Source organism: Oncorhynchus kisutch, linkage group LG19 (genome assembly GCF_002021735.2).
Source record: "Oncorhynchus kisutch isolate 150728-3 linkage group LG19, Okis_V2, whole genome shotgun sequence".
In the NCBI taxonomy this organism is placed as follows: Eukaryota; Metazoa; Chordata; class Actinopteri; order Salmoniformes; family Salmonidae; genus Oncorhynchus; species Oncorhynchus kisutch.
The window spans coordinates 34,883,913-34,903,329 of record NC_034192.2 but is presented as its reverse complement, the minus strand read 5'-3'; the positions used below and the strand labels follow the sequence as shown (position 1 = coordinate 34,903,329).

At 44.5% G+C, this 19,417-nt stretch overlaps 1 protein-coding gene and 1 long non-coding RNA gene across 11 annotated transcripts in view; one reads left to right on the top strand and one right to left on the bottom strand.

Moving 5' to 3' along the window:
• The window catches only part of LOC109864740 (disks large homolog 3), a 140,334-nt gene that overhangs the window by 26,720 nt on the left and 94,197 nt on the right, over window positions 1–19,417 (bottom strand). For 3 of the 10 annotated variants that reach the window (XM_031797385.1, XM_031797388.1, XM_020452653.2), the window contains 3 exons: window positions 17,060–17,246; window positions 8,598–8,793; window positions 7,789–7,891 (listed from right to left, as the gene is read on the bottom strand). In XM_031797385.1, the coding sequence (XP_031653245.1) occupies window positions 7,789–7,891; window positions 8,598–8,793; window positions 17,060–17,246 (486 nt within the window). Of the gene's footprint in view, window positions 1–3,487; window positions 3,983–7,788; window positions 7,892–8,597; window positions 8,794–17,059; window positions 17,247–19,417 lie in introns of those variants that run through there. The other 7 variants (XM_031797390.1, XM_031797391.1, XM_020452658.2 and 4 more) reach the window with 5 other exon arrangements.
• Window positions 3,762–16,814, top strand: LOC109864742 (uncharacterized). Its single transcript, XR_002251489.2, has 3 exons — window positions 3,762–4,030; window positions 13,231–13,317; window positions 13,506–16,814. It is a non-coding gene; the product is annotated as an uncharacterized LOC109864742 (long non-coding RNA).

Below are 19,417 nucleotides of genomic sequence, written 5' to 3'. Positions count from 1 at the left end.
TTCTGTGTTGAGCAGTTAAAAGAAAATTGGTACTCTTATATGCTTAGAGTTCTTAATGTAACTTTAGTTGTTCTACAAGAGTTGTATTACAAATCTAAATGTGTAGCCCATTGTAAGGATGCAACTAATGAGGATTCAAAAAAAGTCGTTTGAAAGGCATTTTTTGCGCAGGCTGTACACACGTCAGTCTCTCATTCACAATTATTTATTACCCCTTTCTCTCCCCAATTGGTAGTTACAGTCTTGTCCCATTGCTGCAACTCCCGTACGGACTCAGGAGAGGCGAAGGTCGAGAGCCATGCGTCCTCCGAAACACAGCCCCGCACTGCTTCTTGACACAATGCTCGCTTACCCTGGAAGCCAGCCGCACCAATGTTTCGGAGGAAACACCTAACACCTGGCGACAGTGTCCGTGTGCCCGGCCCACTACAGGAGCCACTAGAGCGCGATGGGACAAGGACAACCCAGCCGGCCAAACACTACCCTAACGACGCTGGGCCAATTTTTCACCGTCCCACGGGTCACTGTGATGCAATGCCTTAGACCACTGCCCTACTCGAGAGGCCCCTCCTCTCATTCACAATTTGACTAGCACTTAATAATGCCTAAAATTTCCCAGCGGCATCCCCTTTGTGTGGCTGTAATGACACCTAAAAAAAAATCAATGCTTTTGAGGCCATTGTGCCTTTGGGGTAAATATAATAATTCCCTTCTCCCCGAGTGCTCTGAAGCCCCTCTCACTCACATGGCTCTCCATAATGTGATCGGTTCTTTCTCACAGGCTACAAGTGAAGACAGACAGCACAGACGCAAATGCACGTGTCCACATTTACATTTCGTCAGCCAACAAGATGAGTAGGCCTGACAAACAGCAAAAGCACTAGCCTATGTCAATCTACTATCCCCCGTAGTACAAAAGTAAACCTATTCTATTCTGTGCGAGAAATAAATATTCCAAACAGTCTGGGACAATTGTGGGATGCAATAGATCCCAAATTAATACAACCACTAGCATCAAAAACCTGTTATTTTTTACACAATTGAGGATGACGGAACATATCAGAAAGTTTAGCTTAAAATGTTGATAGCCTAATAGTTTATTTCTTCAAATTATAAGCACGGCAATGCGCACACAGCAGTAGGCTTTAAGAGCAAATATACCATTAGCAGGAAAACACCATTATCAAAAGTGACCGCAAATGTGATTATGCATGTAATGATTTTATAATAAAAGGTGCATTTTAATGGTGAACACTTTCTTCCCCAAACTGGAAACTCACTCACTCGCTGCTTATGAATGTCAGTTAGGCTCTACACTCCTTGTAAAGCGTTGTAAAGCGTTGTAAAGCGGATTAATGTGCTTAATTTTAAGAACTTATTTGGCCACGTTTGTTGAGATACAAACCTTATCAAAACATATAGGCCTATGAGCTAGTGTAATGGATGTGAAACGGCTAGCTTAGTTAGCAGTGTGCGCTAAATAGAGTTTTAAAATCGGTGACGTCACTTGCTCTGAGACCTTGAAGTAGTAGTTCCCCTTGCTCTGGGCCGCGGCTTTTTTGGAGCGATGGGTAACAATGCTTCCTGGGTGTCAGTTGTTGATGTGTGCAGAGGGTCCCTGGTTCACGCCCGGGTATGGGCGAGGGGACGGTTTAAAGTTATACTGTTACACTAGGCTACATGAGGTGTGCGACTAGGATTTAAAAAAACAAAAAAGACATTGATGACCAGAGTAAGGCAAGAAACAATCACAAGTGATAGGCTAATATGGTCACCCATCAGACTATTCTTGATTTAAGCTCATCTTTACATATATTATTTTGATTTAGAATGGACCATTACTATGCACCTGTCTCCAAACAGGGGCAGAGGACAAATACGCCTACACTTAAATAGCAAATGGAGGATGCTTTTTCCATGGTTCATTTTCATGCCAGCCAGGTAGGCTATACCAGATAGAAAGCATGCAGAAAATATATATTTTAAAATAAGTGTTGTAGTTGAGTCACGATTTTCATGACTCGCCCATTGGCGACTCAACTTCTCCTGACTTGGATTTGCACGTTGACTGGATAGGCTCTTGGTGAGCTGTAACCACCAGTCAACCAATTTAGTTTTGACTGGTTAAGAAACACTGCTTTACAAAATTTCAAACAATACCAGTATTGCGTTTAATAGTAAAACATTCTAGCTATGTCTCTCTCCCATTGAGTATAGACGCGTTGGTTCTGTTGCCAACGCGTGCGCAACTATGGAGCCACACAGACAGGGTTGGCTTAGCTTGTTGACATGTAAAACCTTATTGCGTGTCTCAATGTTTATTGAAAACATAAATAAAGTTGCACAATGAGCACGTCTCAAATACATCAGCTGATGGTTAGCCAGCGAATTTTTTGCATAGACATGACAATCAAAACAAGACGTGGTATCAAGAACAAGGAAAAACGAACTGAAACGAGTCACTTAGAATTCCCCAGTTTCTTGTCATTGTTGCTAGCTATCCAGAATCAAAACGCAGGGCATTCTGCCTTATTGAAGAGTGCGCATAGTTTGACGTTCTTAGGTCTATAAAATAAAGTAGGCTGGTACTTGGACTTCTGCCAAAGGGACTCGACTACAACACTGAGAAATGCGAACTTTGTTATAGGCTAATATGAGCCAAACAAAACAGCACTAGCCATGACAAAGTGCATATAATTTCCGGAAATTCTTAACGGAAAAATGTGTTGAACTGTAACGTTAGAACATTAGCTTTGTAACATTTCTAGTAGGTGGTAGAGCGTTAGTTTAATCTTCCTCCAATGAATTCTGGAGGTCAAAATAACGTCTACCAAATCGGTTCATTTTTAAACGTTGAGAAGACGTTACTTTTTTGCTAACATACTGTATGGTCCATGGACTGGGCAAGAAAAGTAACTATCTTTTCTGCCAATGAGCAAATATGTCTACAAATCAATAAGAACAGCAGTAATTTAGATATGTCCTGACGCTCTACTTTGGACATTACAAGCTCTTGCGCTATAATTCAACATTTGTACCTAGCTGACGAATAAGTCTACCTACAGTAACACTTTTAGCTACCCTCTTGACACAGCCAACAAGCTAGACTGCGTCTGTTAATTCATCTGGCTAACTAACCAGGTAGTTAAATTAATGAACTAGCCAACTAAAATTAGGTATCTACCTTTGGTGGAAGCTGGCGAACCGAGGGTACATTGCTAGCTAAAGTAATTTAGCGGCATAGAATCTAATGTTACATTAGTTTGTATCTAGCAAATTCCACACTGACCCTTGCATCGGCCTTAGCTAAGAATAGCATTTACCAAAGGGGGAAAACAGGAGCTAATCCACGTAGCAGGCTTAGCTAATCAATTGAGTTTACCACGCAATTTGGATGGGCAACAGAAAACCATACCTAGCTATAATGGCAAGTTACTGTCGTTAACCGACTCAGAAAGGTTGCAAGATGATAACAAAAGACACGTACCGACAACGTGTGTGCCTGGTTCCAATGACATTCCAGTGTATTATTTACGAGAGAAAAGTTATTCCTGTTCATTTCCTCACCTCTTTTCGGTGCAATTCTGTGTTACTTCACAGCCCGTTGTATATTAATGCCCATCCCCCCTCCACATTTGGGTGATGCTGAGAAAGTTTCTGTTTTTCCACCTTATCCTTTCTTCCCCTACTACGTTATTAGCAGGCTAGCTATTTCCTCGCGCACGCTCTGTATTTATGTTCGCGTCCTTCTGCTGGCCCTCACTCCGGTTTTCTTTGTTTCCTTGTTCCTTCCCGAGTACAGTGACCACAAAGACGGATACACGGCACACAGGGGCTTGGACTTGAAATAGGGGAAAGGACAACACAGCCCTTCGGTTACCCGACTTGCAATTGGCTCTACACTTCACCCTGGATGTACAGCGAATGTAAGCGGAATCTGAATCCCGCCACAAGCAGCCAATCACACAACGCTCTATTACTGTCCTCATTTGCAAACCAGACTCTCTTCAAGATAACAAAACCAGACCAGGTAAGAGCTGCATGTTGTCAAGTTTATAGCACTGCAGTAGTTTAAACGTATTTGGACACGTTTCATTTACATGTCACGTGGTTCTGAAACATTGGTTTTACTATAGTGTACACTGAACAAAAATATAAACACAACATGTAAAGTGTTGGTCCCATGTTTCATGAGCTGAAACAAATAATCCCAGAAATGTTATATCTCTCTAATTTTGTGCACACATTTATTTACGTCCCTGTTAGTGAGCAGTGAGAATTGAATGTTAATTTCTCTACCATAAACCGCATCCAAAGTCATTTTAGATTATTTGGCAGTATGTCCAACAGGCCTCACAACCGCAGACCACGTGTATGGCGTCCTGTGGGCGAGCGGTTTGCTGATGTCAAAGTTGGGGACACTGTCCCATGGTGACAGTGGGGTTATGGTATAGGCAGGCAGAAGCTACGGACAACAAACACAATTGCATTTTATCGATGGCAATTTGAATGCACAGCGATACCGTGACGAAACCCTGAGGCCCATTGTCGTGCCATTCATGTGCCGCCATCGCCTAATGTTTCAGCGTGATAATGCATGGCCCCATGTCACAAGGATCTGTACACAATTCCTGGAAGCTGAAAATGTCCCAGTTCTTCCATTGCCTGCATACTCAGACATGTCACCCATTGAGCATGTCTGGAATGCTCTGGATTGATGTGTACGACAACATGTTCCAGTTCCCGCCAACATCCAGAAACTTCGCACAGACATTGAAGAGAAGTTGGACAGCATTCCACAGGCTCCAATCAACAGCCTGATCAACTATGCAAAGGAGATGTGTCCCGCTGCATGAAGAAAATAGTGGTCACACCAGATACTAACTGCTTCTCTGATCCACACCCCTACCTGTGACCAACAGACGCATACTGTATCTGTATTCCCAGTCGTGAAATCCATAGATTAGGGCATCATTAATTTATGTCAATTGACTGATTTCCTTACATGAACTAACTCAGTAAAATATTTGAAATTGTAGCATGTTGCATTTATATTTTTGTTGAGTATATATTTATATTAGTAGGTCTACACTTTAAAGTAAGAAATACAAATACTGTAAGCGCTGGTTTGCTTAACTAGACCACCTGTATGCCCCTCATGTAACTCAGTCTTCAGTAAGACCAAGATGATTATTCAGCACATCTGTTCCACAACATAAAGATCAAGATGACTTTTGAAGTAGAAGCAAGAATGAGCTGTTTGTGCAGTTGCTCAGCAGCCCCCTACTGCACATAAACTGACTTGAGGTTGCTTTGGATGACAGCGACTAAAATGTAAAGTATGTGGGTTACACCCTGACTAGACCAGACACGTTGTGTGCGCAAGTGATGAAAAATAAATATACACATATACTTATAAACGCAACATGTAAATTGTTGGTCCCATGTTTCATGAGCTGAAATAAAAGATTCCAGAAATGTTCCATATACACAAAAAGGTTATTTCTCTGAAATGTTGCACACAAATTTCTTTACATCCCTGTTCATGAGCATTTCTGCTTTGCCAAAATAATCCATCCACCTGACAGGTGTGGCATATCAAGAAGCTGATTAAACAGCATGATTAACACACAGGTGCACCTTGTGCTTGGGGCAATAAAAGGCCACTCTAAAATGTGCAGTTTTGTCGCACAACACAATGCCACGGATGTCTCAAATTTTGAGGGAGTGTGCAATTGGCATGCTGACAGCAGGAATGTCCACCAGAGTTGTTGCCAGAGAATTAAATGTTCATTTCTCTACCATAAGCCACCTCCAACATTGTTGTAGCAAATTTGGCAGTACGTCCAACCGACCAGACAACCACAGACCACGTGTAACCACGCCAGGACCTCCATATCCGGGCTTATTCAACTGCGGAATCGTCTGAGACCAGCCACCCGGACAGTTGATGAAACTGTGGGTTTGCACAACCGAAGAATTTCTGCACAAACTGTCAAACTGTCTCAGGGAAGTCCATCTGCATCCTCACCAGGTTCTTGACCTGACTGCAGTTCGGGGGTCATAACCGACTTCAGTGGGTAAATGCTCACCTTCGATGACCACTGGCACACTGGAGAAGTGTGCTCTTCATGGATGAATCCCAGTTTCAACTGTATCGGGCAGATTTCAGACGACGTGTATGGCGTCGTGTGGACGAGCGGTTTGCTGATGTCAACGTTGTGAACAGAGTGCCCCGTGGTATTGGGGTTATGGTATGGGCAGGCATAAGCTGCGGACAACAAACACAATTGCATTTTATCGATGGCAATTTGAATGCAAAGAGATACCGTTATGAGATCCTGAGGCCCATTATCGTGCCATCCATCCATCCATCCATCCCCATCACCTCATGTTTCAGCATGTTAATGCATGGCCCCATGTTGCAAGGATCTATACACAATTCCTAGAAGCTGAAAATGGCCCAGTTCTTCCATGGCCTGCCTACTCCCCAAACATGCCACAATGTTTGGGATGCTCTGGATCGACGTGTGCAACAGCGTGTTCCATTTCCCACCAATATCCAGCAACTTCGCACAGCCATTGAAGAGTGGGACAACATTCTACAATCAACAGCCTGATTAATAATTATTTTATTTATTTTTGGTGTTTTACGTCTTTTTTTTAACCCAATTTCAATCTTGTCTCAATGCTACAACTCCCCAACGGGCTCTGGAGGCGAAGGTCGAGTTATGTGTCCTCCGAAACATGACCTGCCAAACCACGCTTCTTAACACCCGCCCGCTTAACCTGGAAGCCAGCCGCACCAATGTGTCGGAGGAAACACCATTCAACTGACGACCGGGGTCAGGCTGCAGGCACCCGGCCTACCACAAGGAGTCGCTAGAGCGCGATGACCCAAGTAAAGCCCCCCCAGACAAACCCTTCCCTAACCCGGACAATGCTGGGCCAATTGTGCGCCGCCCTATGGGACTCCCGAACACAGCCTGGGAACGAACCCGGGTCTGTAGTCATGCAGTGCCTTCGACCACTGCGCCACTTGGGAGGCTCGCTGATCAACTCTATGCGAAGGAGATGTGTCGCGCTGCATGAGGCAAATAGTGGTCACACCAGATATTGACTGGTTTTCTGATCCATGCCCCTACCCTACCTATTGTTTAAGGTATCTGTGACCAACATATGCATATCTTGTATCCCCAGTCATGTGAAATCCATAGATTAGGGCCTAATGAATTTATTCCAATTGACTGATTTCCTTATTTGACTGATTTCCTTATATGAACTGTATCTCAGTAAAATCTTAGAAATTGTTGCATGTTCACATTTTTGTTCAGTGTACATGTTATTCAATAATTTCCTCCAAACTGCTCGAGCGTCTGCGTAGCCAGATGCTAAAATAGAACTTGCCCGACGCTCTGCAAGTCCCTCCTCTTCCATCTACTCATTGGTTTTCACGAGCATACTAACCCACGTGGGTGATTGAAAGATGAAGCGAGGAGAGATTAATCAAAGATAACTAGGTTTCCCATTTTATCTGTGGATTAATCACCAAAGATCCATAAAAAAAAAATACTACATGAATTTCAGGTGAAATAACAACCCAATGTTTATCTTCCAGGCCAAATTAACTAGCAACACAAGCTAGCTAAATGTCCATGAATGTTTCATGTGTGTTTCGACCTGTCCACAGACAAAATCAACATGTGCACGATGGCGCGTGTGACTGGCTTGGCCAAGGTTTTTGTGGTTTTTGGTGTGTGTGTGAGTGAGAGAGAGAGAAACTCCTACCTTCTGGTCGGTACTGGGCAATGATGGTGACTGTCTGGCCGGCCCGCTTCAGCGCTGCAGCTGCCTGCTCATGTGTGGCGTTCCGCAGGTTCACCCCGTTCACCTGAGACACACAGCACAGGGCAGGACCTCAGCCATGGAGCCTTGATTACCAGGTCAATGGACAAACCAGCACTGTTCCTCACAGAGATATTTAGCCTTCAAGGGAATGGGACTACCTGGCTTTGACATAAGGATGTGGAGGAGAGCCTCAGCCTATCATTCCTTTCTTTCTTGGATCACCAGCTTGATGATTCGTTTTCAATCAGTAGAAGAATGACCTTGGCATGATTAAGATGATTGTGACTAGAGAAAATGCCTGGTTCACAATTCCAGCAGGGCCATTGAGCAGATGTGCCCTCCAGAAAGGTACCCATCTGTCATCATGGGGGGCCTTGCGTTAGCTATAAGAGATTATTGATTTATATGAGAGCTGTGAACTTGACTGGAAGATGGTCCAATGCTGTCTCTTTTGATTACTTTGACTCCATGCTGCCCAAGGTATCATCTTTATCTTGTTACCCCTTTGGGTCTACTCCTCTCTACATTGCTAAAATTGTCTATTTGTAAAGGCAAGTCTTTGATGGTAAATCTTCAGTGCTAAACCATGTACAGCTGTAGCTATATATGTCATTATGACAAAGCACTAACTACTGTAGAAGCTTTGCAACTTGCTGTAAGTATGTTTTAAGCAAATATCTCAGATGTGTAAGCCCTGCCACAGGTTAGCTGGCTGGTTGGTTCGTTGCGAGGACCGATAAGCCACTGACCGAGAGGATGCGGTCTCCCCTCCTCAGCTCCCCGCTCAGGTCTGCTGGTCCTCCAGCCAGGATGAATGAGACAAAGATGCCCTCTCCATCCTCGCCGCCCACGATGTTGAAGCCCAGCCCTGTAGAGCCCTTGTGAAGCAGCACCTTCCGCGGCTCCCTGCCAAACAGAGCGACAGCGTCAGGGCGCAGGGCGGGACTGGGAGCACAGGAAAGAGACGGAGACAGACAGAGTGTGAGAATGGAGATAAGGAGAGAAAATGGGAGAGAGAGAAGTTGAGAAAGAGACAAAGAGCAAAAGAGGGAGGAGAGAGAGAGAGGGAAAAGGGATGAAAGACAAAAAGACAAAGGGGAGACAGAGGCAGTTTAGGAAACAGCCCACACCAACATTTGTTCATACATGGGACTCTCTTGTATTCTGGAAAAGGTGACACATACATCTCTCATTTTGCAGTAAGTATACAATCCTTGGAATATGCTGCAGCGGAGCCTGAAGAGTAGCACTTTCTATACATTTTTGAAAGTGAACACTTTCATATGCTTTTGCAGGGGAAACAATCCCAGCATTCAAATGAGTAATAAACATCCTTTCCACAAATGGAACGGAAAAAAAGGAGAAAAAGGAAATTAAATACAGACAGTAATTTCAAATATGCTGAACTACACTGGTAATAGACCTACAGGAAGAACATGATTATGATTCGACTTCACCTCGAACAATGCTTTGGCGCAACAGGGCCCACCAAGACATGCCGTCTTTGGATGAACAATTTGCCCCCTGAAAAACACACACACACACACACAGAGCAGCAGCCCCACACTTGACTGCCCCTGCTGCAGCTCTGTTTTAGCTTTAGCCGCTGTGAGTCATCATCAGGCAGGCTGAATTCCAGACTGTGTTGGACTGAGGATCCTGGAGAGGCCAAACCACTGCTAGGGACCATCAAAAGGCAAAGACACACCGCAGATGCCCTAGAAGCTGACACACACACACACACACACACACACACACACACACACACACACACACACACACACACACACACACACAGAGAGAGCCCGTCTCAACAAAACTCTCCACATGGTTCCCATTAGTGGTCTTCGCTCTAGTACTCAGCCTGCGGTCCACAATAACAATTCCTACTCAATCCCTAATGGCTGTGCTCCAAGTTGCTGTAGAGACCTTTTTTTACATCAATGGGAGCAAATGCATACATACTTTCTTAGCGTTGGTTTCAGGTCCTGACTGAAAACAACCCTGATTGTTCTAGTATAAAATGTGAAGAGGCATGGTACGTTTTTATATGGTTTCACAAAGGTTTAATAACATAAATGAAAGGCACTTTGACTGAAGAGCAATGATTGGATGGTACTTACATAAATATCTCATGATCTAAAATCCATATCAGTACATCCTGGACTGTTACAATACCCTTAAATTATACATTTCCTCAATTGAGAGTCTATACATTTAAGATTCATGCCCATAGTCTCAAATTAGAGCATGTGAATAAAGCCTGTTTGGCAGTGAAAGTCAGGAACTATAGTAGGCAAGTCTTTTTGCAATTACTGCATTAGGTTTGTTCCCACATGGGAGGATGAGTCACAGAGATGTAATAAGCCCATACTGACCACACACATACACACTCTCCTTTTCTTTCTGTCATCCATGTACAATTCTGCCTTGCAGAGGCTCCTTTCTATATATATTTCTGAAGGATGAATACCTTTTTGAAAAACAATATCAGCCTTACATACACAATGGAGTAACAAACGTGAGTAGCACACGAGAGAGATCATCTTAAAAATAACCGCATGCAGCGACACAAGAAGATCGTTGTACCCCGCACATCGGACCAGATAGTATTGGACCATTCCAACTCAGACACATGCATCACCATGGTTACCTGAGGATCCTGTGTTTGCTCCTGAATGACAGTCACTTCCTCAGCCGCTTGGGGTGAGCTCTCACAAATGACATGGAGGATGAGATGGTCACTGCAAACATGGTGGCTATTGACTGTGGTACATTATTACGTCAACTCCAAGCAACGTCTCAAAGCCCCCTAAACCCCACTCTCTATCCTTGCCCTGCTTGTGAGAGGAGCTCTGGTTGAGGCTCGCTGTGTACAGACGTAATCTCAGGATGTTGTGTGATGAGATACAGCTCCACTTTGTTGGCTGTTACATTCTACTCCTCATCAGCAACAGGACAAGACTTAAACCTCACCCACCCACACAGACTAGACCAGAGCCATCTCTACAGAACAGAACCACATCCTACAGGAAACAGCCAGGGTAGGTTCCCCCGTTCCAAGCTTCCTCATTTTGTTGCCCAGGCTTCCCTTGTGTGGCTCAGAGGGCTGTGTATCACAGCAAAAGGCGGCGGGAGTGGGATGTTGATGGGAAGACCTTCAGACTACATGCTGTTTGAGTTATTTGAGTGCTGATGCTCTCAAGTAAATGTGTGTGTGTGTTTTGTGCCAGCACATGTATGGAATCCTAAAATCAGGAAAAAAATGCTTGGGCAATTCTGGGACCTGACTCCCCTTCCCCTGTTTTTTCATCCACACCAGAAATGTAAACCGTTATGGTGCTATAAAACCCTGTCCCTCTCCTCTCTCCATGCCTCTATGGGCCTGTCTATCTTATTCTCTCTCTCTCCCACTCGCTCTGGCTCTTGTTCTCTCTCTCTCCCTCTCTCGCTTTGCCTCTCCCTCTCTGTAACCAGCTATCCCCCCTCCCCTCAGTGTTTTGGCTGAGGCAGCCCAGTCCTAATGCTCTGAATGGAGATGTGGGGTTTAGCGGGTCGCGCTGCCCCAGCACTCTGCTCTGGCTCTCCCGCGCCTCAGCCAGTAATTGGTTCTGCTTGGCTGATTAATGGTGGACACTGCGGACCAACATTTTCCACAAACATAGGCAGACAGACAGACCAAGTCTCGGTGTTAAACATTAGCTCCCTTTCTTTCTCTCTCTGTAGCAGACTCACAAGCCCAAAGTATGCAGGGCTGGTATATATAGATGAAAGAAAGACTGCTCTCTTGTCCTTCTAGTTTTCACCTTCACATTCTCCAGTGGATTCTACCGCCACTGCCTCTCTCCTCCTAGACCTATTATTTCATTCTAATTTGACATGGAAAAGGCGACAGACGGTTCAAGATATTACAAGCCTCTCAGAGCGGCTAAGAATAAACCAGGCGCAATGAATGATTAACAGTTTAGACTAACTCAGGCGTTCAACTGATCCTGAACTATGATTACCCTGTTCTAATCTTTCCCCCGTCTATGAATGGTTTCCAGTGGCCATAGAAGGGCCATAGAAGGGCTTGCTGCTAATGTGTATATATCCCTGTGATGCTCTCAAAGCTTACCAGTCAAAGGTGGAGCGCATTCACAATGGAAGAACAACACCAAGTTATTGATTAGCTCACCTGCTGCACTGCTCTGTAGATTCCTGTTGTGTTTACAGTATCTAGTCTCTGGACAAACAGTCCTGGCCAATAGCATTCTTTACTCTCTGATAGCGCCCAGCTAAACAGTTCAGGTTGTGGTATTGGTCAGCAAAGACGCACACTCAAAAACAAACACCATTCTCGTCGTTAGGTCTCACTTGAAAAATATATTTTATCTCAACGAGATTAACCTGGATAAATAAAAGGTCACACAGCCTATAAAAACAAAAGTGACATACTGTATACTAAGATATCTGCATATGGTTCCTGTAGTGGCTAAATTGTCCAATAAAATTGTCCCAATACAATTTCCATTCTAATCATTTAGCCACAATGGTGGTGAAATGTTAGTCTTGACGCAGACAAATCCAATGTCCAGAGTTTGATTCAAGTTGAAAAATAATAATACATGGGTACAAAAGTGTACACAATTCTACCAAAACTAATTCTGATCATTAAACTAAAGAAACAAACAGCATGGTACACATGGTCTGGTATGGTCAAAAGACTGTGTGCTGCCATTCCAGTCACTCCCAGTAGGCCTTGGAGAATGTATGCCTTTTAACTGTATTCTCCATTGGCCAGTAGAGGGGGTACACACACACTTGACAGGGGATTAGTGGCAAACACACATAAAACAGACATGCATCATGAATTGAAAACATGCAAATATACAAAATGACCTATTTGGCTCCTACACACCAGTCCCAATTGTATTTAATGTGAAATCGAGAGAGAGAGAAATAAATAATGAGAGGGTTTTAGAGAGACTTTTGAGGAGGTGGAGACAGTCTGTCGACGAACACAGTCACACAGAGTGATTCAATCCTTTACTGAACTTGAATGCGCTTTCCATCTAGGCTGTATCACAACCGGCTGCGATTGGGAGTCCCATAGGGCGGAACACAATTGGCCCAGCGTCGTCTGGGTTTGGCCGGTTTAGGTCATCATTGTAAATAAGAATTTGTTCTTAATTGACTTGCCTAGTTAAATAAAGGTTAAAAAAAGAACCAACATTTCTATAATGTTGATTCCTGTTTTCAAGCGTACTGCACCTACTAACCCCTTGGAATCAGGCTTGGTCTCAAGAACCTTTCCGAGTATCCATGCACTACGTGGTGAAGTGGGGTCCATGACCAGAACCACATCTCCTTCACTAAAGCTGCGTTTCACTTTGTTTGCAGGTACTGGCAGGTACTCCTGTGTCCATCTCTTCCAAAATATGTGTCGGCCATGCACTGGACTTGCTTCCAACGCCGTCTGATGTACAGGTAGTTGTTTTGAAAGGTTGCAGGGGGTAGGTCAGGCTTCGACTTTAACAATAACATGTGATTTGGGATGAGGGCTTCTAGATCCAGGGGGTCGTTGGTTACCGTGGTGATTGTGCCGCTGTTTAGAATGGTCTCTACTTCACATAGCATGGTATGTATCCCTCCTCATCTAGGGTCTGTTGTTTCAGGACAGAATGGTGTCGTAGGTTCTCCGTCTCCAGAATATCCTCCACCATGCAGAGAGGAGGTGGTAGTGTCAGATGGAGAGGTGAATGTGTCTGAGATGATGGCAGCACCACTGAGGGGGACGCATGGTGTCGCAGATGGACACAGGGCAGACGATTCCGGTCCTCCCTCTCTGACTGAGTCTAGCTCCACTCCTCGGGAAGCCCTCACTTTACACTAGAATAATCATCTTCCAATAAAAACCATGAGAATAAAATCCTATGCAAATCCTCCTGGGCTGCAGGGAGGTCTCTCTCCTATCCGACAGCAGGGAATCTGATGCATCTAGACGTTGATCTAGTCTGACTGGACTGGAAGTCTGTTGGGATGATGTCATCCGTGACAACGTCTCTCTGTTTAGGTTTGAAGCAGACTTGCCATACTGTATAGGCCCTGGAAGACAAAGCAGGGTCATGTGTGTGTTTGTAGACCAGGGGCATGTGTGTTGATGTGTGTGTTGTCTGGGTGGGTATGCATGTAATGTATACCAACAAGTGTCTTTATGTGTGTGTGTATATGAGTTATATTGCAACGTGAGGGAGCCAACATTAATGTGTGTGTGTGTGTCTATGCGTCAGCACATTATGAGGAAATGTCTGAGTAGATCAGTGTATGTGATTAATGTTGGCAGCGTGGGCTGCCTTTGTGAGGAGGGGAGGGGGTGGACCTGGGTGCATGGCCTGGTTTTCCCAGAGTGTAGATGAATCACGACAGCTGCAGGAATGTCCGGCACTCCTCATTTGCTGCCCCGTGCTGGATAAGCCTCTCACTTCCCAATACATTTATGGTAAAACCACAGCCCAATGTTTATATTTACATAAGGACAGCAGCAGGCAAAACATTCCTGTGCGTGTGTGTGTGTGTGTGTGATGACAGCCTCCAGTTACACCTCCTCCCGATATTATCTGTTCACTTTACCCCATCAGTCTGTCTACACACACACCTGCATGCAAGCATATACTGTATGCACACACACTGGCACATACAACAGGCACTGGTGGCATGTTCTGTACACACACACACAAACACAGGCATCCATGCACACTGACATAGATTAGACACACATACTCTACACAATCATAAATACAGTTGCATGCAACCAGCAACAAAGGCATTCATCCATGACTACATGGTGATTGATGAGGGAGGTAGGACAGACAGCAGACACGCAACACAAATATATGACAACACATAAAACGAATCAACTCTACACACACAGAGACAGGTAGATTACATTAAATACACACTCATAAACAAGCCAGACACACACTAACAGACATTCTGTCCATATATCTGCGGTAGAGGTTTTCAGTAGGGAAGCTAGGACAATGACAGTGGCTTGGCTGGGGACTCGGGCCTTGGTTAGACTCGGCTCCTGCCAGATGGAATTGAGCAGCTTGTGCCAGCGAGCGGTCCTGTGGAGACGTGTGTCTCTGTGAAGGGCAGGTATAACTCAGTCAGCCGGCTCAGGCTAGGGCTGCTCTCAGCTCAGGACTGTACTAATGCTTATGTTTCTAATTCATATTTATGATCAGTTTGATGATTTAACACTATTAGCACATTGTATTCTTTACTCTTAATGTAAAATGGTGTTTATAAACACGAGCAATAAGTAAATGGAGGTTAGATGTGAAGTCAAAATGGAGCATGCCAGTGTAGGAAAAACAACGATTAAATATTAACTCTGGATATACAAAATAAAGGATGAAACCAATACCGGTGGAACACTTTCACACTTGACTTGGGGGAGGGCTGTTTCAGATGTTATCCATCTAAGACAGGTAGTCAAAGCAGATCATTATCGAAGCCGCTGTGGTTATTTCAACCTTACAAAAGTGACACAGGGCACTGTAAAGGCTTTTATAGATGTATACTGTGAGTATGACCACCAACATTAAAAGCAGGAGCAGACATGGAGAGGTAAGACATGTATAGACTGTTACACGCAGACCGATAGATTCTATCAGACATAGATGGGACACCCTCCCTTACAAGAGAGCTCTGTCAGCACAAAGAGCACTCCTTCCTCCTTTTCCCTCCTAACTTCCCTTTCTCTTCATCCCTTTGTTCTTCTATCTGCTGCCATCTCTCCTCCTCCTCTAGTCTCAAAGTGGAGCCACGTCCCTAAACCTTTGCCATGGTGATCCCCCTCTATCACCACTTCTCCCCTGTCTCCAGGCACCACAGTCTACTGCCAAGCCCAGATACAGGTGTGGCGAGGCGGGTGAAGGTAGGACAACACAGGGCTGTAGCTAGTTAGTAAGATTAGCTAAGCGGACCAAGCGACACCACTGGGTTAGTACCTGCCAGAGGAGGGGACTGGGCCTTGGCCAGAACAGTAGCCTGTGTCCCGGGGTATCCCCCCGCTGTAGAGACCCAGGGGTACCCCGCTGTCCCCAGGTTGTTTGTGGATGACACTGTAAATAGGTTCAGGCCTGGTGGGGGAGTACAGAAATCACAGTGAATGGGGCTTGAGTAGGACACAAACACAGAACACACATGTACAGTATACGGGACAATTACACAGGACAAATACACATACATACATGCACATATATAGAAACTGCTACACACAAACATTGTAAAACTACACAGTCGGATACACACATAAACACACGCCCACATGAACCATACAGTCATTGCCACACATTGCACATGCACACACACAATAGCTCGGGATATTAATGTGACTCTGAAGCTCTCAAATCAAGCTCTGTGAATGTTGTTTCAGTGTTTGGCCAAGAGGTCGTAAGACAGAACAAGGAGGAGGGACTTTGGGATGAGAGGGCTTCTTTGAGGTATTTGGGCTATACATTGCCACCTCAGACAAAACTGAACCCTCCTTGCCCAGCTAGTCAACCAGAGACAAACACATTGCCACACTGTTGGAGGCCCACTAAACTACATCAATCTACATACATATCACCAAAGAAAGCCACAACACCGGGGAACGCCAGGTAAAGCAACGGTCACCACACCAAAATTAAATAATTTATATTCTAAAGTTCACAACAAAAAGCCCTCTTACTGCGCTCTGGTGGACCTGTGCTATTTTGACACGAGAAAGTGACTCTAACCCTGGATTGTCAAAACTACTCTTAAAACTTACATTCACATGGTAAACAACATATTATAAACTGGGTGGTTTGAGCCCTGAATGCTGATTGGTTGACAGCCATGGTATATTAGACCGCATACCATAGGTATGGAAAGCATTTATTTTTACTGCTCTAATTACTTTGGTAACCAGTTTATAATAGCAATAAGGCACCTCAGGGGTTTGTGATATATGGCCAATAGGTATATTGGTATATACGGCTAAGGGCTGTGTCCAGGCACTCCACGTTGCGTCGTACAGCTCATAGTATATTGGCCATATACCACCCCCCGGGCCTTATTGGTAAAATATAATTCCCCCTTTTGTGAATTATACTGCATAGCTTTATCATCCTGTAAAATATTTATGTGCTGTAGAACAATGAGATAAAGAAAAATACAAGCAAAAAATGGTACTGACCTGGTGAAGTCTTCCTCCCCCAGCATGTGACGTGGGTCTGGGGAGTACCTGGAGGGTGTGACCTGGGGGGGCTGGCTGTAGACGGGCTTGGGCTCCATAGCTCCCATGTAGGCCATGCCTGAGTTGTGGCTGATGTGGTTATCCACCATGGTGGGGAAGGCTGGAGGGAGGGCAGGGAGGGCCAGACCAGTAGATGGAAAGGAGGAATGATTAAAACAGTGGTCCACTGGAGGCCTGGCAGCACTCTTGCCAAGAGGGATCAACTCATAACACTATCATACATGTGACGATGCCTGTTAAAAAAAATCTATGGCCCATTAAAGACAGTATTCTCTCTACAGATTAGTCAGTGTGGGTATTCTCTACCAGAAATACAATAGATGTGTGAGACCACAGTATGTCCTACACCAGAGATTTTGAGTAGCTAAAGTCTAGAAAGTTCACAGATTTACATTCCATCATGGGGCTACAGTACTTATGACTCATGGCTCTAAAATCCCTTGAAGAACATCTGACTATAGTTCATACTTTCGGAGCTGGCTTAAAGGAGTAGTTCACTAGTTTACAACATGATGTTAGATGGTTCCTCACCCTGAAAGTCGTATATGGGCCAGGTTACGTTTCTTTAAACAGCCACAAACTTCAGCTAACTATAGCCACCGCTAGCTAAAAATCTATTTTAGTGAAAGGGAAAGGGGGATACCTAGACAGTTGTACAACTGAATACATTCAACTGAAATGTGTCTTCCGCATGTTCAGGGGCAGAATGATAGATGTTTACCTTGTCAGCTTGGGGATTCAATCCAGCAACCTTTCGATAGGGGTATGTGAACATGTTTATTTGTATTTTTTATATTTTTATTAAATATATTTTTTATTTCTAAATCAACTGTAAGTAACATCTAACCAAATATGGAGATTATTTGAGTTGATTTCAGGTGATTTTGGTCACAGGGGATCACATGCCCACATTACTTCCAATCATTTTTAGCTAGCGGTGGCTAAAGTTAGCTGAAGATTATAGTGACTGTTTAAAGAAAACCAAACTATGGATTACAATTTATCCTGGCTCATAGCCTACTTTCAGGTAGAGGAACAGTCTAACATCATGCTGTAAAATAGTGAACTATTCCTTTATGTCAGTATAAGGGGCTTGCTCAAGTCATGGAAACCACACATACAAAATAACAATGAACATATACAGTACTACTGTACAGGCCCTTTGATAATAAATCACTGGTTGACATACACATTGTTTAGTACAATATAGTATACCTGTAATAATGACATATATTCCGGTACAGGTATTTTGTGTCTGTGTGTGTGTGGTTCTTCAGTAAATCGATGTGTGTGGCTGGCAGGAGCCCCAGGCCATAGGTTCTCCTGAGCAAGTGGGTGGGATGTGAGAAAGCCTCCACACTCAGTGGGAGAGAGAGAGCTGGACTTGGTGTTTCAGTGGGCAGCAGTGTGTCTGCACCATGTAGGAGTCTGGGCACAGCCAAGCTGTGGAGAGCACACTGAAACAGCTCTACCACTCACTGAGATAATCCATAAACATCCCTGTGACACGGACAATGTTGTGTACCTACAGTAGGGGTCGGCAACCAACGGCTCGATTGCTATGTATAGATTTCCTCAACAAACAAACAACTAAACTCAGCAAAAAAAGAAACGTCCCCTTTTCAGGACCCTGTCTTTCAAAGATAATTCGTAAAAATCCAAATAACTGCACAGATCTTCATTGTAAAGGGTTTAAACACTGTTTCCCATCTTGTTTAATGAACATGCACCTGTGGAACGGTCGTTAAGATACTAACAGCTTACAAACGGTGGGCAATTAAGGCCACAGTTATGAACTAAAGAGGCCTTTCTACTGACTCTGAAAAACACCAAAAGAAAGTTGCCCAGGATCCCTGCTCATTTGCATGAACGTGCCTTAGGCATGCTGCAAGGAGGCATGAGGACTACAGATGTGGCCAGGGCAAATAAATTGGAATGTCCGTACTGTGAGACGCCTAAGACAGCGCTACAGGGAGACGGGATGGACAGCTGATCGTTCTCGCAGTGGCAGACCACGTGTAACAACACCTGCACAGGATCGGTACATCCGAACATCACACCTGCGGGACAGGTACAGGATGGCAACAACAACTGCCCGAGTTACACCAGGAATGCACAATCCCTCCATCAGTGCTCAGATTGTCTGCAATAGGCTGAGAGAGGCTGGACTGGGGGCTTGTAGCCCTGTTGTAAGGCAGGTCCTCACCAGACATCACAACAATGTCGCCTATGGGCCCAAATCCACCGTCGCTGGACCAGACAGGACTGACAAAAAGTTCTCTTCACTGATGAGTCGCG